This window comes from Melitaea cinxia, chromosome 8, assembly GCF_905220565.1.
Source record: "Melitaea cinxia chromosome 8, ilMelCinx1.1, whole genome shotgun sequence".
NCBI classification, from domain to species: domain Eukaryota; kingdom Metazoa; phylum Arthropoda; class Insecta; order Lepidoptera; family Nymphalidae; genus Melitaea; species Melitaea cinxia.
Genome location: NC_059401.1, coordinates 15,866,992 through 15,891,401, shown reverse-complemented (window position 1 = coordinate 15,891,401; position 24,410 = coordinate 15,866,992). Strand labels below are relative to the sequence as shown.

Below are 24,410 nucleotides of genomic sequence, written 5' to 3'. Positions count from 1 at the left end.
AATGGGCATGGGCCTCTTTCCCCATGTAGGAGAGGGATCAGAGCTTAATCTACCATTATCATTATCTTTGTTTTCATATACGTACATTAAAATAAAACTATTATTGATAATTTTTTAACTAACTTAATACTAAAGTTAGTGCTATAAGGCAAATTCCAACAGAACAATAAATTATAACGTAAAAAGTGTCACGTCTATACAAATAAATTGGAGTGTAACCGCTTTTTACTAAATGCATATAGATGTATACACGGTACATATACAAAAATAACATTTTTACAATTTTAGTCTGTCTGTCTGTCTGTTTGTTTGTTCCGGCTAATCTCTAAAACGGCTAGGCCGATTTTGGTGGGACTTTCACTGGCAGATAGCAAATGTAATAAGGGGTAATTTAGGCTACTTTTATTTTAGAAATTTATTTATTTTATAACTCCGCAAACCGAACAATAACTTTTTGTTAAAATCCACGCGAACGAAATTGCGGGCACAGCTAGTTCATAAATATTATCTTTTCCTATACATATATATGTTATCTATTTTCATTGTATATGAAAGTTTTTCCTTGTACTCTATAATACAAATGTAGTATTAAAATGAGAAAAAATGTGAATTTATTCACATCAATACATATATAATATAATAAAAATGTAACCGTTCGCTGTCTGTACATATAAGATATATATAAGAAAACATATTATCAGGACCTTTATCAATTCAAATAGTACCAAAAACAATGATTGTCAGAATTTTTGTCTGTTTGTCAATGCGTTTGTGCACGCTAATCTTAAAAACGGCTTTTCCGATTTAAATTTGGTTTTGATTGATATATTGTGGCAAGCTTAACTTAACATTTAATGTTTGTTTCATGTCAATCGGTTCATAAACAAAAAAGTTATGCCAATTTAAAAAATCACGTTAAACATGTAAAGTCACTATTCCACGCGGATGAAATCGTAAACACAGTCAGTTTTTGCATATAATAACTATCATCAGTACACCTCAATTCTCGCCCCTTTGTCTAATTTCAACCGGTTTGAGCTGCTTAATCTCGATCGATCAATCACACCTCAGTATTTGTGTTTCAATTAAGTGAGAGCGAATCTGCGGTATCGCGATGATTAAATTAATCAGAACATCAAACTATAATCTCGCTGTTGTTTAACTTGCCTGCGAAATAAATAGGCTTTATACAGTTTGGAGCAGTGAAACTGATATACCGATATGATTTATGCTAACCGCTTTATTACAAATTTTAATGGTGTTTTTTATTTATAGTTCAAAAAACTTTGCTTGTCCATTGCTGCAAAAAGTTTTGACGTTTCTTTTCATATATTACAGTCTACATTAAGGTTCAATAAAAAAGGTCAATTTTTGATATGATATTCAAAAATGTTTAGAATTCCTAATGTGGGTAACACAAAAATAAAATCTTAGATATTAAAAATAGCACGGTGTCGTCTCCTGTCAAAGATTTTCATTGTAATATGAAACTTTGAATAGTTACGGGTTTCTGTAAAGAGCTCACTATAGACGGCGCCACGGTTCGCTTAAACCGTAATTTAAAAATTATCATATCGAAAATTTCGCTCGAGCGGGTGTATCGTTCCATAGTTTAATTGGCTAGAGCGCCGACACGGTAAGTCGGAGACGCGGGTTCGAACCCCGCTGGAGCGGTCAATTTTTGATATGATATTCAAAAATGTTTAGAATTCCTAATGTGGGTAACACAAAAATAAAATCTTAGATACATTAAGGTTTCCAAGTTTTCATAGAAATAGTATAGGGGTTGATGGATCTTTTGTTACTTCCTGCTTTTTGTCCAGTTATTATGTTTGTTGCCTCATTTTTGACAATTTCAATTTTCTTTATAAAATAGGTTTTGTTTCTGTTCATATACTATTGTAGCCTCATGCGTTATGCGTTTGCCTCATGGCATGACATTGAAACACATACATTTAATTGCCTTAATTCTTAATATCAGACGACCGTGTGTGAATGTTGAATATATATTGTTATTGTTTGTTGAAGTTGTTTTTTTTTCGTTTGCCAGCAAACACAGTTATATACTCGTAGACAAACTGACAATGAGTAGACTTAGATTTACAATTCATACGTTCAAGTAGTAAAAGTACAATAATATTAGTATTTTTCATATTCAACGGGACATATCTTCATTTTGAGATTGCCGATATTTCGCCGACGTTGCACTTTGCAGACGCCTTGGTCAAGGGACGACCCAAAATATTAATTGTCGTTAATTCCATTTAAATGAAAATGATAAATAATTATTAAAACAGCATACATATGTGCTAATTTAGAAGCAAAATAGTAGACAAATTATATATATATACATATATATATATATATATATATATATATATATATATATATATATATATATATATATATATATATATATATACATGTATATATATATATATACATATACATATATATATATATATATATATATACATTTTATGTGTGTCCGCGGATAACTTCGTCGCTTATGAACCGATTTTGCAGATTTTTTGCCATGATAAGAAAACCAGGATCTGATGATGGCATCCCAGAGAAATTGAGGAGAATCTTCGAAAATCGTAGTGACGCCTAGTGCGTTTGCAGGTCATCAAAAAAATCGACCCACCCACTTTTTGTTTAATATTTATCGATTGTTTCACAGATAAGCTGTTTCACACGTTTGTTTTTTATTTTGAGGGTCGGTTACGATGTTTGGCATCTTATTTGTCGTAAATCTTATTGAACTTGAAGGTACTTAACCATTTCTTATACAGAAACACTGTTGAGTACTGATTTGATGGTTTTACATCGTAACAAATTCGAATCGTTCTTTGAGTCCGGAAGAGCCCTTTGTAGGGATTACTTGTTAATAACGTTAAGTTTATTTACTGTGGCTGTATTTTGATTCATTTTGACTAAAAATAATGAACACTACAGAAGCTGAGGCGGCCCAAGTTGTGGCTTTGCTGCAACAAGGCATAAGTCAACGTATCGTGGCCAGGAGGTTAAATCTGAGCCGTTCTGCAGTTCGGCGAGTTTACCAAAGGTTTCTGGAGACTGGGCAGTATCGAAGAAGGTCTGGATCTGGAAGACATAGAGTGACAACTCAAAGAGATGACCGCTTTATAGTGTTATCAGCTCTACGGAATCGACACCTATCTGGTGTTGATCTCCAGCGACGCTTACGCGAAGATCGGGGGGTGGCTATAAGTGACAGTACTGTAAGAAGGAGACTTCGTGAGCAGAATTTAAGACCACATAAGCCAGCAACAGGACCACAATTGACCACAGCTCATCGACAAGCCAGACTTCAATTCGCACGTAATCATATCAACTGGACCATAGGCCAATGGGAGTCAGTTATTTTTAGTGATGAGAGTCGAATGACTTTACACGGTTCTGATGGACGCCGTAATGTCATGCGACGGCCAGGTGAACGTTATACCCAGTGTTGCATAAGGGAAACTGTCAGTTATGGTGGGGGCTCTGTAATGTTTTGGGGTGGAATATCTTTGACTGGACGGACGGAGCTGGTTTTCATACGAAGAGGTGCTTTAACTGCTGCACGCTATATCACAGAGATCTTAGAAGACCATGTGATGCCTTATGCCGGCTATATTGGAGAAAACTTTGAATTAATGCATGATAATGCACGACCACACGTAGCGCGCATCACCACCGATTACCTTCAAGAGGTTGGCATTCGGGTAATGTCCTGGCCAGCAAGAAGCCCCGATCTCAATCCTATAGAGCATATGTGGGACACCCTAAAACAAAAGGTTAGAGCCCGTAATCCAGTCCCTACAACATTAGGAGACCTGGAAACCGCCATTAGGGAAGAATGGAACCGAATCCCTCAAGAGACCATTAAAATCTTGATAAGGTCATTAAAACGGCGAATGCAGGCCGTCATTCGAGCAAGAGGAGGGAATACGCAATATTAAATTGCAACAATTGTATGCATACCATTTAAGACTAAAAAACTAGAGCGTATTAAAAATTAATCAAAAAATCGTGTAAAATTAAAGATTCTGATTTTTAAATCAAAATCTTAAAAAAAAACATTTTGATGTTTTAATTGTGATTAAATTGTTGTAAATAAACAAGTTCAATAAAACATTATTCAGTACTAAAAAGTTTTGTTGTGATTTGTTTAAAAAAAACGTGATTATCGGTAAAAACGCAGGTGGGCCGATTTTTTTGATGACCAGTTTATTTCGTCTATTTACGTTGTATTCGTCTTATTACGTTGTACTACTTGTCGATGTAATTGAAGTCGGTTTTATTTTTCGTTTATCGTAAACACAATTATTACACACCAAGTTGAGTAATTCTTTTGTTTTTGTATTCGTTATGTTTTGTTATGGACAAGGTATTTTTAAAATAAAATTTTAATGGAATCGTTATATTTACGATTAAATAGTAAGATTGTACGAAGTTCGGTTGGATAGCCAGTCTAATACATGAATGGTCGCAAATCAGCTAAGTCTATGCTTATCTCCTTAATTAATTTCACGCTCAACAATAAAGTAAAGCGTCGTGAGGAAACTCGCACATGTCGACAGTTTTGAGACATTTATAGTACCTAGACTTGTAATCACATTATACTAACTAAATTGGCACGACTCTCATTATTCTATTTCCTATAAACTCTCTTACCAAAATTAGAGAAAGAGAGAAAGAGAATGTCTATTTACTAATACATAAACACTTAATTAAATACGAGTATGAGTAACTCAACTTCATAAAAGTAAACTAAAAGTAAAGGAATTTAATTACTTTGAAAGTGGTGTGCATTATAGTGCAAATATAGTAAGTTACTTTACTTTTTACGTACTCGACTATATATATTTTCGAAACAACTAGGCATGTACGTATTTTTATTAAATTGTTTATTTCGTACGAAAGTGTATTGTAAGTATATGTATGTTTATTTTTTTATATACAAATGTGTATCTATCTATATCATTGTGCGTGCTGCGTAATGAAGAATGCTACGCTTTGTAGGCCTGAAGGATTTTACCGTATGAGTTGTCATTAAATTTGTCACAGTATTACGATCCACTACGTTGTGTGATGCTTGCTAAAAAAAATTGTTTTTGCAATTGTTCAATCTACAGCTTATTTTTTTTTAACAAATCTCATTTTTATTTATTTATTTTTTTTTTTTGTAATGAGATTTTAATAATAATATAAAACAAATAAGTAAATTTATAAAAAAATAGATCATTCCAATTTCAAATTCAATCTAAATTGCAAATTAAAAAGAGTTAGTAAGTAATTCTCAATAGATGATATTAAAATAAGTGTATATGTATGAGTTTGTCTATTTCGAACACATTTTATAAGTCCCATATTTTAATCAAATTTAGATAATTCATAAGAAAATACATTTCAATATTAATAATGATAATACAAGATAATATTCCGTTATGAAACTCCCGTACAATTAGGAGCACACGACAATATGTTCTAACTAAAGCGTTATAGAGTTTCATGGTGGACAAATCACATACAATGCAGCGTAATGCATGAAGCAAGCACTTGCGTGTAGCTATTAGCAGTCACCGTGCATATGTGCTGTATTCCAACTACCGACACCGTGTAACATAATGTCAGACAAAGCTGCACCATGTTATCACCAAGAGCAACGTTAGGGTTCAACTGCATCGGGAAGCACAGTATATAACTAACTATTTGTATTTATTTATGTACGTATGTATTTTATGTATGTATGTACATGTTCATGTAAGTGTTTATGTAGTCAAGTATATTTTATATTATTTATTCTGAATAGAATTTAAAATTTCGCCCTTGCCAACATTCTTTGTAAAAATGACTTGTAATTATGTTTAAGTGCAATAAAGAATATAGTCTCCAGCCTGTAATATCCCACTACTGAGCATAGGCCTCTTTCCCCATGTAGGAGAAGGATCAGAGCTTAATCCACCACGCTGCTCCATAAAGAATATATATATATATTATTATTATTATTATTAATCACTCTTGCACTTCTGTGCCCCGCGACACACCAATTCTCATCACCATAGGTAGACTGGAAGAGATCTCTTCTAAAGATCGCCCTTGCCAACTTTCGATGATTTTGACTTCTTTCTTTTTTTAAGTGCAATAAGGAATATAATAATAATAATAATAATAATAATAATAATAATAATAACTAAGTATGTGCGATACATTGTTAGGGAAATCAATACTATTATATATTATTATTTAAATATGTATATTTACTATTAAGTTAAGCTTTGAGATTTTTGTACCTTATATAATTTTTCGTAAAAAGCGGTTACTAAGTCAGTTCTCTTTTTAGGATTACAAAGTAACGAGTTTTGTCGTCAAGAGAAAATGGAGTTTTTTTTTTCTTTGTGACTTTTGAAGTTTCTTGTCTTTTAAGGAAAAGTTTTAATTCCATTTCACAGGAAACTAGTTGATGAAGTGCACTGTCCGAGCTTAAAGTCAAAGGGGGACTCAAATAAAAGATCAGCTTGTTTAAAGCTACGACTTGCAATTAGAAAAAAAAAGTAAATAAAAATAAATACTTTTTTTATTTTCAAATTCAATTTAGATAAAGAATTTAAATATCACTAAGATATTTTTTTTATTCTGTAACTGTCAAAGCATTAATTCTATTCCGCTTACATAGACTAATTTTTTAAACTAAATAAAAATAAATATAGATACATATGTTGTTTTTAAAATTCAAATTAAATTGGAAACAAGAACTTTACTGTCACAATATTTTTTTTTATTTTGTAACTGTCAAAGCCACTATTGTATTCTGCTCATACAGCCCTCATTTACAAGAAAGGCAACAAAATGACATGATAAATAACCCCCGACGCGAGCAATATATTTGTGGCAAGTTACGACGAAATTTTATACGTGGTAAAACCTGTCACAGAACAACAATGTTTTGCGCTATTGTATCCCGTTTACCGAGTGATATTACTGGCACAAACAAATTAATGAACTATTTTAAATAATAAACTGTATACATAATGTGTACTCACAACAGCAATGGGATCGGTACAGATACTAATTGTCAAAAAAAAAAAATAATCTTAATTCAATTACAGATTAAAAATGTATTGTATGTATACCAGGAATATTTTTTTTTATTTCTGAAATTAATATATATGAAATTAATACTGGCAGGAAGCAAAGAAAAATTGCATTTAATAATTAAATAAATATTTCCTTGCCGTCAATAGATCGCAAAAGGTATCTTAAAAGTATCTTAAAAGGTATCTTAAAATCCAATAAAATGTTAGGGCAATTCTGACAGGGTACTGGCTTGCGCAAGCGGTCACAATTTCGATAACCGCTCTTGACAAACATTTTTATGGATTCTATACCTATATACGTCGATATTTAACGTAGTCTTAAATTTTGTAATACATTTTATTAAAGATAGAAATAGTAACAGTAGCATAGATTCTAATTTTACACCTTAATAATTAAAGTTTTTAATCGTAAGGCACCTATTACATGACTAAATAATGTTTATATCATACATACTTCTCAATGCCTTTTCTAACGTCAGTGTTGAGCATCCAACGCAGTCTAATAAGATAGAATAGTGTCAAAACGTCCTTTGGCGTCTCGTCTTCATTGTTCCCTACCCTTCCTGCCTTGCTCCATTAAGCGCCGGTTTGACAGGAAGCCCTGTCTCGGAAGCTGTTATTTACTGCTGATCACGATCTGACGGCCGTCTGTACGCATAAACCATCTCGTTGTGGACGCTGCAGCTATCCGTCTTGTTAGTCTTGACCTGTTTGAGTTATGAATATTTGTTGTTAATAAAATTTATAGGATAGTCAGGTATCCTAGTAGTAGGTGTTGTGTAAGCCAATTAGAAATGTGCCAAGACATTATAAAAGTCAGTTTTTAGTAAGTTTGATGTATAATTTATAAATCTTTAGCTATAGTTTTCTCTGATTGAATAAAACAAAATAAAATGAATAATTAGTCATTCTGATAACGACCGCTCTGGTGTAGTGGTGCGTGTACTCACCTAAAACACCGTAGGTTTGCGAATTCGATTCCTGCTTGGGATTGATATTTCTATTTGTACAAATATTTATTTACTTTTGAATGTATATCCTTGTGGGTTTCCTAACCATGCCTCGGAGAGCACGTTAAGCCGTCGGTCCATGTTTCTATCATAAATACCTGATAGCGGTTATTCATAGTAGGGAACATATCTGCCAACTCCCAGTGGAGCAACGTGGTGGATTAAGCTCCAATCCTTCTCCTGAATGGAGAAAGAAGCCTATGCCCATCAGTGGGATGTTACAGGCAGAATGCGAATGCGAGTCATTCTGATTTTTGGGAAAAAAGGCAACAAGTCAAACGAACGCTTCTTATGTTTGTTTATTCGCTCTTTTTTGTTTTTTCTGTTTCTGTTGTGTATTCACTCGTGTAAAAGAAAGTCTACATCAATATAATCATCATCATCATCATCATCATTTCAGCCTATGGCAGTCCACTGCTGGACATAGGCCTCCCCAAGTTCGCGCCAGACATCTCCATTTTCCGCAATCCTCATTCAGCCTACACCTGCAATCTTACGTAGATCGTCGGTCCAACGGGCCGGAGGACGTCCCACACTGCGTTTGCCAAGACGCGGTCTCCACTCATCAATATAATACTCATATATAATTCCACTCTTTCATGTACTTTGCTTAGAAATATTTAACCGGTTTAACGTTGCGTATATGGGTAGCGGTGGGTGACGCCGCGTTGGCGCAGCGGTCACAGTCATGGATTGTACCTGTTGCGCAGGCGGTTGCGGGTTCGATCCCCGCACATGACAAACATTTGTATTGGCCATACAGGTGTTTGCCGTGGTCTGGGTGTTTGTGCAGTCCTAGTGGGTCTCCCCACCGTGCCTCGGAGAGCACGTTAAGCCTTTGGTCCCGGTTGTTATCATGTACCTGATAGCGATGGTTACTCATAGTAGGGAATATATCCGCCAACTCGAATTGGAGCAGCGTGGTGGATTAAGCTCTGATCCTTCTCCTACATGGGGAAAGAGGCCTATGCCCAGTAGTGGGATATTACAGGCTGAAGCGATATGGGTAGCTTATTTAAGGTATTTTATAAATAAATAATACAATACTTAGTGTATCGCGACTAAACGACGTTTGTTATTAAAAATCATCATCATCATCATCATCACTTCAGCCTATCGCAATCCACTGCTGGACATAGGCCTCCAGGAGTTCACGCCAAAAATGGCGTGAACTTATGTGTGTTGCACATAGTCACCACGCTTGGCCGGCGGGTTGGTGACAGCAGGGCTGGCTTTGTCGCACCGATCTGTGTATTTCAAAGCCAGCAGTTGGATGGTTATCCCGCCATCGGTCGGCTTTTTAAGTTCCAAGGTGGTAGTAAAACTGTGTTATCCCTTAGTCACCTCTTACGACAACCACGGGAAGAGAGGGGGTGGCTACATTCTTTTCTGCTGTAACCACAAAGCGTATTTAAAATTACCGCGCTAAAAATTAATAACAAATACAAAAAAAAAGAATTAAAATTAAATCATATATCACAATTTGTTACTTTCGACTACAGAATTTTATGAAAGCAACGTAACACACTCGTTTTAAACGAGAATAATTACAGTACACCCGGTAATTAATTCGAAATATTTCGAAACAAAACTAGCGAGTTAACGATTAAAAACGTAAACAACAATGTAAATCCAGTACAAAGTTATGCAACGTTTAAAGGAGTTAATTGGACGTTACGAACGGACCCTTGAACCTCATTATATAGATGCCACAGTTACGACACGGGGGCATATAATCCCTACCATCATCAGTATTATATTTGCAAACGTCTTAATATAGGGTACGTGTTGTTAATATCGTCATATCCAGCTAGGCGCCGTTGCCCTCAACCTTGAGATTAATTTAGTTTGATATAGATACCTATATAATAACGTAATACCTAATTAAGATAGATCTATAATGATTTTGTTACACAGTTCTGTTAGATCTGAAGTCAGTGAAGTATTTTATTATTTAAATTATGTTGTAGTTTTGTATTTATTAATTATAATTGAAAGAATAATAATAATTAATAATAAAGGCTTCACACTCAACGGCCCCCAGTAGGATTTTCTCCTGTGTCGGGGGTCCGGGAACACACACAATACACAAACACAACGTCCAGACCACGACAAACATTTATATGGAAAATACAAATGTCTGTCGTGAGCAGGAATCGAACCCGCGACCGCCAGCGCAACAGCCAGTGCTGTGACCTCTGCGCTAACGCGTCGTCAATGAAAGTTATTTTATTTAGACATAATTAATCAATTGATTTTATAAAATAAAAAAGCACTTAAATTATAAGTTAAGCTAAAAAACTGATCTTAAGAACTTCCTTTTTAAAATCTAAAATTTATCAGACTTTAATGTTTGACAAATAATTTCAAATTTAATAAAGCGTTAATCTAATCACTTTTATGTAGATAATGTAACATGACAAGGCTCCTAATTATAGCTTATTCAATTTTTCTATAATTAGATAATTCATTCTTTCATATTTAATGACTACATAAATAATATAAAATTAAAATATATATAATATAAAATTTAATTTTTATTCATAACAATAGTTTTGTTTTTATCTGAAAAATTTTTTATGGGTCATTTGATACCTAAAATAAAGAATTATTTATTTATTTTTTTTAAAATAGAATTTGAATAAACATTGTTTCACAGTAAGAAAACCATAACATCTATATGCGTTTCCATTTGTTAAAATTCAGAAAAAATAAAGTGCATTTACCTTTTAAATTAAAACAAGCTCCGAAACATCGTCAATATTGACAAAGAACATTTGTAACGCAAACAACGGAATCGCACTACGGATAAATAATCCTATGAAATAATTCAATATTCAGATATGCGGCGACGCGACCGAAAACAATACATAGTTTGTTTTGTTAAATTCAAGAGCGTTCTCGAAAATTCTTTTTACAAAAGGTTTTAACAATTACTTGAATTTGAACATTCGCTCTTGAATATCGTAATGAGATATAAATGTAAGTTCAAATAACAGAAACAATAACAAAAGAATTAAATCATGTTTTACTATTTAAGCGCTATCGATTTCTTATTTAATTTAATAATGCTTTTAATAACTGTACTAAGTATGAACAAAATAATTCAAAGAATATTGAAGAACTCATGTTTTCTTCCGCAATAATTGCTTACTTATGTACAATTTCACTACATACTCGTATTAATAATCAGAACTACATACGAGTTAAATCAGAAAAATATCAATAAAAAAAATAAACAATTTTCATTGAAATAAAATAAAATTTAAGTAGGCTCGTAATATAAAACGTAAACTGCACTTGGAATGCGTCACAGAGTCGAAATGAGGCACTTAACATTCAAACCGAAGTCAATTAGCGGGAAGTAGAGAAACTATTACTTTAGCGAAGTTTCCGAGACCAATGCATTTTTGGACGCCCGCCCAGGACTTGTTGCATCGACGGGGAAACGACCTGTTGCTCGTACGAGCCTACGGTACGATATTTTTGCTTCACAAATACATAATGAATGACTCGCTAGTTCCCGCATTGTAGTTCCCTTGAATTGCCTGCGGGCCGCTTGCATTTTTAAGGACGCTTGGGGACTCATTTTCTGAAGCTTTGTGTATTTTACTGATAATTATTTCATTTTTTTTTTATATTGCTGCGGTTACTTTCACGGTTTGCTAGGTTAAGCTCATGGGATAATTTTTCGTAGATAATATATTGTTTTTCTGTGTTACGCAAACGTTAGAAGAAAGACAAAATTATAGGGTAGTTTTAGGGCTATATTAAGATAAAGTAGGCATGTAACAAATAGGAAAACAATTATAACGTACACTAAAATATACGTAAAAATGTCAGCTTAACAAAGTACTAAGCTCTAAACGTTTATCATATGATGAATATATTATGGATAAACACTACATATCTAATACTCAAGTAAATTACAAGCTCAAGAGAAACGACAACATTGTTCCAGGAATGTCAGCGCATTGTGAATTTAATGCTAGTCCTAAGACAATGTATGTGAGGAGTTACGACCTTTCAAACGACCATTTCGCTTAACGTCTTAGCGATTATAAATTTAAACTAAATATTACAAGTGTTAATACAAAATATCTAAATGCAACAAAATAACGTAGATAAAATTAACACATGTCTAGACAATTTTATACGTCGAACGATATCGTCCACATTGAGTTTTAGTTAACTGTGAAGCCTAATGATTCCTAAACAGTAAATATTATAGACAAAAATTTAAAGTCAAAATTTTAGCGGTTAAGTTCAACAAATAAAACTAAGCTTTCAGCTTCTCATTTTGTATTTGTTGTATATAATAGACTTCTATACATTTTATAATTATTAAAAACGCTAAAATTTCTTATTAATTTATTGTTATTAAGCGGATGTAGTTTTAAAAGACATTCGTGCTACTAAGCGAATGACGTACTTTCTTATGACCATAATAAAAAAAATTATAGATATATGTTCACCACGCACCAATATTCTTCATGATAATGCGCTAATTAATAGCACAACATAATAATTATGTACAAGGAAAGGGTGTATTTACTCTAGGTAGGGGTGTACTTGCTCCACTCACAATAAAGTAAATCTTGGTCACCACCATTTTTTTCTTTCTTCTAAACAACCTCATACCGCTTGTTATCTTTTCGCACTTTCCATGTATTCTTGGCAATTACGTTTTTTCAGCGCTTCGCCCCGACTTCTGTTCATCAAGGCACCTTTAATACACACATTTCCTTGCTTGATTTTTTTTCATTCTTTCGTTAAACTTTAGTATGAAACATAAGTATATAATAGTATAAATACAAGCCGTATTTGATATTTGTTTTAACACTTGCTATCAGTTTCTATTTTTGTTATCCTATTAGTCCATGTGTTATAGCTGGCTTAGGCATTCCTATAACTCCGGAGGTTTCGTCCGGGCCTACCGCCGGGGCGAGGTGGCGAATGCTAGCGCGAACTCATCTCGCCCCACCCAGGCGGATAACTACTTACACGTGGTGGTTTTTTAGTCAATAGAAGTCTGACATAACACTCTGGCGCCCCTGCGCCGGAGGGTATCCATGATGGATTTTCTCCACGTAAAAAAAAGGCATTCCTATAACATTTCAGAGCATAATAATTTAAAAATAAGGACAATAGCAGGTTTTTGAGAAAGCAACGCTAATGTTATTTTATTTTAAAATAAGTCCATCTTACACTATTAAAAAAATATGATAGCCTAATTTAATAAATAATTTAAAAAAAATACTGTTACGAACATACCAATCAAATGGTCATAATTATCTAACAGACAGATGGTTGAGGTGAACTTGGGGAGCCATTTCCAGCAGTAGACTGCGATAGACTGAAAAGTCAAAAAACTTAAAAAAACACAATTGAGAGTAAAATGCTTAAAAGCTACTTACAAATAGGCCTTATAATTTTACAATTTAAACAAATCCTTTAAAAAAATTAAACAAAACTTCATAATTAAATTATTAATATCAAATTTCTTTTTAAAATAATATTTTTCTTAGTCAAATTAAATCCGTAACAACCACAAGTCCTAATTCTTAAGAGTCGAGTATTTCGTCGACTTTATTTTTTATTACGAAAAGAGACGAAAGGGTGGGGGCGCTAAATTCATATCGCGCACCGCCATCAGGCTGTAATGAAAGATTGCTATTTCTCCTCAACACTTCGTAAAATTAAGTGATAATTGAAATATTTCTCGGTCTCGTTTTATTTATGTTTACATTCCTTCTATATTTTACTTATTTTTCATCTTTCGTCTCCGTTCGAGTAATGAGATGCAATAACTCATAACCGACTTCTTTTTCAAATGCGATTTTTCTTTCAATTGTTTTTGGTTCGTATTTTTTTATGGATAAACTGATTATTATTTTTATTATTTCTATGAAATTTACTGACGTTAAAATTAATTACGTGAAACATCTGATGGAGACAAGGATGATATTGACGGTAGCTTAAAAAATAAAATTGATTTATAACCTTATTTGTCTTATAAAATATTAAATTAATTAAAGTGTCAATAAAACTTTATTATTGGCAAATAGCTTGGTTTCATCGTCTCGAAAAGTTATCTTTTAAATATAAGGTAAAATTAGATAACAAGTTAACAGTTTATTTTTATCCGATGTACCTACAAAAAGTAACTTACGGGATATAGCTGCAGAACAAATACATATACATATTTACACATACATATACATATATAATACAAACAGATCGAATCTAAGTTTTGGTTTTATTGTTTCAGGGTGCGTCTTCGAGCCTAGTAGTAAAATTCGCAGACACGGAGAAGGAACGTCAATTGCGTCGGATGCAGCAGATGGCCGGCAACATGAGTCTCCTGAACCCTTTCGTGTTCAACCAGTTCGGCGCGTACGGCGCCTACGCTCAGGTCATCACTGAGCAAGTTGATCTTCAAGTACGTATTATATTTTCTTACTTTTATGGGATGGCTCTCTGTGATCCTAAATGAGCTGTTGGTGAGCACAATGAGATGAAGTTATCAACATCACGTTAAATTATTCTTTTTTTATTTATTTACAATATGACGATGATTTGATGAATTATATTTTTTCTGTGGGATAATACAAAGAAAGAGCTCAGATATAACGTTTACAATTGAGCACTAGTCAGCGCTCAAAGAAAAGGAATGCTTTATGTCAATAAGATGTAGACTATAAATTATTTAAAAAATTTGAAATCCAGATAGATGTCTTCATGAAATTATTTTACGATATCGACTTTAAGTATTCAAGAATAATTCCATTAATTTTAATTTTAATAATTCCATTAATTTTTATTTTATTATTAATTTTATATTTTCCATTAGTTTAACAACGTTTGCTGGGTCAGCTGGTAATAAATAAAATGATATAATTTATTTTTATTTATTTATTTATTTATTTATTTTATAGGTACATCCACAGAATACATACAAAACATTATATATGAATCATTACTACATTATTATCTAATATGTATCCCATTACGGAGTACACAACATTCCACCTTATATTAATGTCATGAAGCAAGCATAATTAAGATAACATCACATAAAAATTTTTAAAGTAAAAAGCAAGAATCCTACTCATTAACAATAAAATTCATTTTAAACGATCAATAATCAAATTTATATAAAAAAAGTCAAAGGTAAGTCAAGAGAATATTAATAATCCAATATAACTAAAATTTAAATAATTATATCAACATATAAAAATACAATAATTGCTATATGTTACTATTTAAAAAATCAAAAGGAAATAAAGTGTCAATGTAATACCATTGTCAAAATCATTATACACAAATTGTCTATCATGTCAAAAAGAAAAAAAAACAAATTGATTATTAAATGGGTTTATAGGACAAAGAGAAAAAAGAGGAAAAAGAGGAAAAAATATATCTAATTACAGCCCGCTATTGATTTCAGTATTTGATTTTTAAATTTACGTAAAGAATCGCTAAAAATGTCCACATCCGGCGCCCGGCTGCACAGCTCGCCATATTCCACGCAAATTCTGTTAATGGGGGAGTGGCGACCTAGATTGGTCCTATTACGAGAGCAATCAAAAATGTGAGAGATAGGCTTGCGAGGACTATTATAGGGGACACAAAGATTCACCCGAGACAGAATATCAGCAGAGTCCATGAATCCATTGATTACTTTATACGAATATAATAAATTATAATTATAATAAATTGTAATATAATATAGCTCAATATAATTATGTAAGATTTTTAAATGAAGTTATTGTTACAGCAACAAGCAGCGCTGATGGTAGCAGCAACTGCGCAGGGCTACATCAGCCCTATGACGGCACTCGCATCGCACGCGTTGAATGGCATGGCCAACTCTGTTGTGCCGCCTAATTCCGGTGAGATATACTTATTATATGATATATTTATACAAATGTTATATACATTTTGAAGAAAATTTATGTATTTCTATTAAATTGTAAACCAAACAAAACTTTATTAATGAATTTGCCATCATAAAATCAGTATACATAGAAAACTTAGCTAATCAAACATCATTCTATAACATAGTAGCAAAATTATTGCGTAAATGTTAAAGAAAATGAAAGCAATAGAGACGTATAATATTATTATTTTAAGTTAAAGATGGTTTTGTTACCTAATTTAAAAAAAAAGGCTCTTTATTCAAAGAGTATAAGAACATTTAGTCAGACAAAGAGTAGCTAATTTTACCAAAAGCGCTCTTATAAAGTACAGTGCAGTTTAACCAAGGTAGGTCACAGCAGGTAATATCCTGCTCAAACCTTGTGCAGGCCGATTGAGGAAATACCCAGACCTTATAAAAGATTTCAGCTAAATAAGCTTTCAAGCAGTGGTAGGTTCCTATGGACATTAAGATGACCAGAGCTCCTGTGATGGATTGGAGTTAGGGTCGGCAACCCGATTGCGATGCTTCTGTAACTGACCCATACGTTTTTTTTTTTTGCCGAACTTTTTTTACTAATAATTGTATTTACCAGCAATCGTAAAAAAAACCGACTTCAATTACATCGATAAGTAATACAACGTAGGTAGGCGAAAAAATAATCAAGTAAATACAAAAGCATCATCAAAGATTACTCCAAAAGTTGTAATCAGATCTCGATGAAATTTAAATCATCAAAATCGGTACACCCAGTATAAAGTTATGCGGATTTTCGATGATTTCCCTCGATTTCTCTGGGATCCCATCATCAGATCCTGGTTTCCTTATCATGGTACCACACCTAAGATATCTCCTTTCCAACAAAAAGAGAATTATCAAAAACGACGAAGTTATCCCCGAACATACATGAAAAAAAAGTATATACGGTCGAATTGAGTAACTTCCTCCTTTTTTGAAGTCGGTTAAAAAAAAGTAGCAAAGTCGATAACTATAAGTATTATTCAACAAAAACTTACTTATAATTTTTGTATGATTTATTTACATGGCCTGTAAATATTATGCAGTTATCCCATATCTGACGTCGCAAAATAACCACAATCAAATTGTTTAATATGAACAGTGGTGTTGACGTTATAAATTGTCCTGCAGATAATTTCTCCGGGTTGGCGATAGGCACAGGGGGCGCGCAACCACTGAACGGCGCCTTGCCATCCCTGCCGTCACCGACCATGCCGGGGTTCAACATGGCCGCCCAGACCGCTAACGGCCAACCGCCGCCGCAAGACGCCGTCTACACTAATGGCATTCACCAGACGTTTACCGGGCGTGAGTAAACAGATTAATATAATTACATTTCAGTCACTATCATTAATTATGATAAATATATTCTGGTTCAGGTGTTTGTTTAGTTAGTAACGTTATTTATTACGGTATATTTAAATTAAGATTTGATTTATTCAAGTAGGTCTCAAAGGTACTTTTAAATCGTCATTTTACAAATTATAATGAGACTAGCATCCCGCCCCGGCTTCGCATGGGTATTTAACAAAAAATCAGCTCCCCAACAGTGAAAGAATTTTTCAAATGGGTTCAATAGTTTCGGAGCCTATTCAACGCAAACAAACAAACAATCGAATCTTTCCTCTTTCTAATATTAGTATAGATTAGACTTTAAGTAGATTCTACTGACAAGAATCAGCAAGAATTCTTTTATATATTTCTTTCGTATACTCGTATGTTTTATAACTCATTTAGAACCGCACACCCGACGTCGTGCTCATGTCGTAGTTTGTGTAAAATTGATTTGTGATCAGACTTCCACGATACATTTATTTGTTTTTGAGTCAAAAACCATTATAAACATAAACTATGTATAAATTTCATTATTATTTCACTCTTAAAGAATACGTAGGCAAAGACTAAGTTTTGTATGCTACGCTAACAAAAACAATGTAGATGAAGTAAGGACATGGAGTCCTCCCGTGACCATGGTTGCTGTAAAGTATTCGAGTCGAGCATATAAAAAACCTAATAAATTGCGATAAAATCCGAAAATTTTGTTTCATTATAATGAGTGAAATTCGCGTAAATATTAAATATATATATGGAGTACCTTAGACAAACAAACCTTTTTGTCCTTTCTTATTCTTACGCCTGCTGCTGCTTTGCTCTATACGAGTTGGTTCAATATTATTTTCTAGTTGAGCTACTTTAATCTTTTAGTGATTACAGCCTAAAAGTTCGACCTGAATGTTCCAGCCGTCCCGGTCACGGCGCAGGGCATACCAAATGGCGAGGCGGCGCTGCAACACGCAGCGTATCCCGGCATGCAACCCTTCCCCGGCGTCGGTTAGTAGCGTTGACAATGCGCTTTCTATCCGCCATGTTGCAAATTGATGATCGTAAATATTGTAGCACTTAGCCGAGACGCACATTGTAAGAAACTTACATTGGATTAGAGGCCTAATACGCGTTAAAAGATATTTTATATTCGAGGAATTATGCTACGACTTTTGATTTCTGTGAAGCTATGTCATACCTCAAAGTATTAGGGCGTCAAATATCGAAGCATACTTCATTAATACGATGTCAAAATCACAGATGATGTCAGTATGCGATAGAAATATCCTGCAAAACCAGATTCTTACAATGTGCGATTAGGCTATATTACATGTTAAATATTTGTTTAAAAAATCATCAATGTACAATTGTTATTTTCGTGTTAGACACATATTGATATTTGAATGAGTGTTGCTTTAATCACCTCTAATGTTATTCCGTAAAACATTTAGAACCTATATTATTTAATTATATGTATTTTATTTTTATTTTAAATTTAACAATTTAATTTATAATACAGTAAAAGTATTCAATTCTCCAGTCAAGCATTAAGACACCCGATCAAATCAGGTGTTCATAAAAACTTCGAACAAAAGTAAATCCACATTTGACAGCTGACAAATTGAACAAAATATTGCTTATTTGTTATTCTTTGAAATTTATTACTTTCAATAATTTCTTTTGTGAGGAATGGATTCTGATACTAATAAATGGCAATAACTCAGGTTACATCGTTGTTCGTTGACTTATATGTCAATTTAAAACCTTTTTTAACCAATATTGATATCAATAAAAGAGCACAATAACAAACACAACAACCGCTCTGGTGAAGGGGTTCGATTCCCGCTCGGTATGGATATTTGTATTGTAAGTATTTCTTTCCGATTTGGATGTCTATCCTTGTGGGTCTCCCCACCGTGCCTCGGAGAGCACGAGAAGCCGTTGATTCCGGTTGTTATCATAAACACCTGATAGCGATCGTTACTCATAGTAGGGAACATATCCGCCAAACCGCAGGGGAGCAGCTTAGTTTATTATGCTCCAACACTTCTTCTATATGAAGAAAAAGGCATATGCCCAGCAATTGGATGTTACAAGCTCAATGCGAAAGAGCATATATATATATAGAATTGTATTTTATTATAGTACAATAATTATAGAAAATTTATATTTAACAATGAAAGTTTAAGTGACTCGAATTTCTCTAAAAAGTTGATAAAATAATAAATTACGGTATTTTTTTTTTAGAAATTGCTTGATATTATACATATTATAAACAAAATTCAAATAATTTTCAATGTTATAAAAAACCGTAAAATCACATTAAAAATGTATTATACATAGTTATATCAATCATTCAACTCCTAATTCAATACACAACATTAATTTTTACGTTATATTATTTAAGAACAAATTCATTTTACGTTCATTATTCACCAACTAACTTAGCGATTTTCATACCACCATATTGTTTTCTCATGGATATATCTTTTTTTTTTTAAATATAATATTAAGCACGATTCTGTTAATGTTTAAACACATCCAGTAGTTTGTTCTGCGTATAAATGTTTTATTTAGCGAATTTATTGTTAATATATTATTATAAATATATTTATTTATTACTACACTTATTATATTAAAATAATCGCATTTGCTCGCAAACGAAAAAAAACCAACTTCAATTACATCGATAAGACGTAGACGACGTCGATAGATTACTCAAAAACTAGCCATCTGATCTCGATCATGTTTCAATCATGTTTAAATGGGACAAGACAAGAATCAGCTTTCGATTAAAATAAAAATCACCTGATTCAGTACACAAAGTGACACGTTATGCGGTATAATACAACGTAGGTCGACGAACAATTATTATTTGATATAATTCAAAAGTACTTGTTAGACCTCAATTAAATTTAAATGGGACCACATAACACGCACCGCTTTTCAAATAAAAATCATCGAAATCAGTCGACCCAGTCAAAGTTCTGAAGTAACATAAATAAAAAATACAATCGAATTGAGAACCTCATTTTTAGAAGTCGGCTAAAAACAAACCGAACACTGAATATTTTGCATAAATTTAAAAAAATAATGACACCTAACTCATATCACTCGTTCTTTTTCATCTAGTTCTTGATAAAATTTATTTTGAAAATAAAATTCGGTTTTACGTAATATGTTTGGAGAGTAAAAATTTCAGCTAATCTATTGCCGTAGTTGATAAAAGCGGGCAATCCCTCACAAGTTTCAATTAAAAATAATTATTTATCACTTATTTGAACTAAAACGAAAAATATATATATCATTGAAATATATATATTAATTATTCCATAGACATATAGTAAGCTTTATAATGGATGTATATTTTTGTGACGACAGTGTAATAAGACGATATTGTGTACGCGTATCCTTAACTTAAGGAAAATAAAAAACGCAACAAAGTCAAGCTTTGGCTAGTGCCCATTTGAAGTAAGGAACATAGTAAAAACGCTCAGGAATTGAAGATATTATTCCGAGACTGTGCTATGGTCTACGATAAAGCTGCTACATAGTATGATATTTAGAGTAAACTTTGTTACATTGCGCACTAGCTTTAACTTCTTAATTAAGAACCGTGATAGCATAGGGACTACAATGATACAACTACAAACTGATTATAAATGTGACACTAAAAACTTTTTGGATTTGTCATATTCTATATTTGTCGTCTTGTTACACCTCCAGTCTGGTAATGCATGACCTACACGCAACGAGATCGGTGTTCATTGTGAAAATGTGCAACTTAATGTTCTACAGCTTACCCAGCGGTTTATGGACAGTTTCCGCAACCCATACCTCCGCCGATGTCGACCATTGCGCCCGCGCAGAGAGAAGGTAAGTTGAGCCCTGAGCTGAGAAGATCTAGCTGACTTCCCTGCCAACCTTGGTCCTACCTATCTTTGTTCTATCTATCTTGAGATCTAAACAATGACACTGCCTTAATAGTAATTGTTCTGTCGATAATATTCACGTCTCTTCACTGCTACTCGCTCTTGTTATATTAACACAACCCACCCTAGGCTTTTCGTATCGCTCTATCGTTTTCCAGTAAGTCTCTACAACTAAAACTCTTACCAGAAGTCTATTTGTGTCGTTGGTTAGACGATATTATCATGAGTATTACTGTGTTGATAGTTGTCGTCTGTTTCGAACATCGCACGACTGTACAGTGTTATATAGTATGCTTTGCGACTGGCAATGACATGTAACACTCGCAATGTATAACTATTATATGTCTTTGAAAGTATTATCTATTTAGCTACTGTGCTTCTTAGTGTGTAAATGTACTGTATATTTAACTAATTAATATTCCAGAGACTGCAGACTTGACTCTTCTTTAGGATCTCAACTATTGCTACTGAGTAACGCCTTACTTTGATCTAAATGTTGGTGTTTAAAGGCAGATTTGTGAGTTCTTTAAAGATTTTCTTGTGTTTCCAGGCTGTTCCATCTCGGGGCCTGAGGGCTGCAACCTCTTCATATACCACTTACCGCAGGAGTTCGGCGACAGCGAACTAATGCAGATGTTCCTCCCGTTCGGAAACGTGATCAGCAGCAAGGTCTTCATTGATCGTGCCACCAACCAGAGCAAATGTTTCGGTATGTCCATCGCCTTTATCACCTTGTTGAAGATCATCTCCATAACCAATATTAATAAATTATTGTAACATTAAAATAAATAAAATCTTTATCGACTGTTTGTACACTTCCCTACCGCTTTTCTTTTTATATGCCATGCCCTATGCCCAAAGGTTCTCTGGAATAAATCGCTCTTAGCGATAAGACCGCCTTTGTACATCTTTCTTTGCATGTATCACTTTTTCTGCAATGTTTCTTTGTGGTGTACAGTAAAGAGTATTTATTATTATTATTATTAAATCGTCGCCAAATGATTGCTTTTATCTCACTATTGTGTTCTACGATACAACGTATTATGTTTTATTGCAGAACATAAATCTTGTCTTCTTTTTATTTCTATCCTTACATTCTGTTTTGTAATTTCAAAAACTATATTCATTTATTTTTATATTATATTCTAGGCTTTGTATCGTTCGATAACCCGGCGTCAGCCCAAGCGGCCATCCAGGCGATGAATGGATTTCAAATTGGCATGAAGCGGCTAAAGGTTCAGCTGAAACGGCCAAAGGACGCCAACCGGCCTTATTAACCCATGATGCCGTCCCCGCGCGCACACGCATTGCCCAGGGTGAGGAATTGTATTTATTAATTTTATGAAACAAATAAATCACAAATTAGTAAAAACTTTTTGGAACTTTGAGATTTAACTTCTGAATATTGTAAACATTTATTGTAAGTGTGTGTTAATCAAAGATGTGGTTTATATCGTTCTATTTCTTTACAGAAGGCTTCCGGCAAATCTCGTTCGCCCGCGGTACGCTCATATGCGTATTATCAAAGATTCTAAGGAATTAATTAAACATTAATTGTATAGTAAATATCATTAAATACATTACTAACCTAAAGAAATATGCAAGCCCACGCGGCGCGTATACTATATTAGTTAAAGTAATTTATTGATCAGCGTGTAGGCAAGCTTCATTCTTATCATTATCGATTAATCATTAAATTACTCTATTATATTATTATATATACAATTTATTAACTTTGATTAAATTATTATTATTATTAAATGACACGTTATAAAAATTTTGTCATTTGTAATCATACTTCTACTTCTAAGTACTTAATGTTTAACTGAAAACTTTTAACATAAATTTATTATACTAGTTATTTGCTTGAACTAAGCCAAACTGAATTTATTAAGTAAGTTGAGAGTAAGAAAAATGTATTTTAATTATTGTATATTGCATAAATTGTAGCGCCGAGGTGCGATGCGCGTCTTTGTCTGTTTTGTTGTTTCATATATAGTGTAGATGGCGCTGATAGTCTTCGGCGCGATTCGTTCTACGTTGAGTTCGTTAGCCGTAGACGGAAGCAAAGATGGCGTCCACGCTCGGCACTCCGCACTGTTGCCTCCCCACCGTACGATCACAGATACTATAAGTGCTGCGATATATATCACTATCGGAGTATATTGTCCTATATTTTGTTAAATTTTATCGGTGTGTGTGTCAGATAAGCTATTATGCTGAGCTGTACCTTTTTGAAGGGTTGTAAAGTCTTAAAGCTAAATTTAATTTTTAATCTCAAATCGGATCGTTTGAGAGACGCGTGAAATGAAACCGACGTTTCTCTGTTCTACTGTCAAATGTTTAACGTTCTCTTTTAAACGATTTACTATTTTATGTATTAAACGTAATGTATATAGCACGTGAGATTTGGATATTTTAGGTTTCCTGTTCCAAAGGAAGCTTGTTCTCAACGGTCGGCTCAGCAACCCAACTACATGTTAGTAAAATTAAATAAACACAAAGTTGTTGACATGAAATTAAATGTTCATATAACGCCGTGTACAAAGCGAAGTGCACTTCAACATTACCGACTACTTAAGGCCTTTATTTTGAAATGTTTTGTTTCGTTTGTTGTAAATTCCAAAATGGGCTGTGATATAAAAATATAATATCAAAATAATGGATTGTACAGGCCGTCTATGCATAATAATGTGACGCTCTTCAACACTGCCCGCATACTCATATATAAATATAAATTTCATAATTAGGATTGTGCTTCAATTTTTTACTTGGCTTAATAATGAAAGATCATAGCACTGTCACTAATATTCGCTCTTTAAGAAAAAAGTAATTCGATTCTCAAAGATAAGAGAAAATCTTCGAAAAAAATGTTAACATCGATTACTCATAATTGAAGATATATATTTTGTCTCTTTTGAAACTTTTTTGGCATCAAAATAAGAATGAGCGCGATATTACGCACTTAGGACGAAAATAAATTATAGAGGCATAGAACACGCCACTGTGACACGTATAGACAATAATTTCAACTGTTTAGAGTAAAAATTGGCGCGTCGGAATTCGTTTCCGATTATACCTAGAAGAGTTGTAGATAGTCTTC

General features: G+C 33.4%; 1 protein-coding gene across 1 annotated transcript in view; it reads left to right on the top strand.

Annotated features, from left to right (window-relative positions):
- LOC123656078 (CUGBP Elav-like family member 4) overlaps window positions 1–22,584 on the top strand; it is an 83,457-nt gene extending 60,873 nt beyond the window's left edge. Inside the window, exons 3-9 of the mRNA XM_045591802.1 lie at window positions 14,385–14,555; window positions 15,894–16,008; window positions 17,184–17,360; window positions 18,294–18,383; window positions 21,174–21,251; window positions 21,858–22,016; window positions 22,457–22,584. Of these exons, the coding sequence (XP_045447758.1) occupies window positions 14,385–14,555; window positions 15,894–16,008; window positions 17,184–17,360; window positions 18,294–18,383; window positions 21,174–21,251; window positions 21,858–22,016; window positions 22,457–22,584 (918 nt within the window). The remainder of the gene's footprint in view (window positions 1–14,384; window positions 14,556–15,893; window positions 16,009–17,183; window positions 17,361–18,293; window positions 18,384–21,173; window positions 21,252–21,857; window positions 22,017–22,456) is intronic.
- Window positions 22,585–24,410: the final 1,826 nt, after the last annotated feature.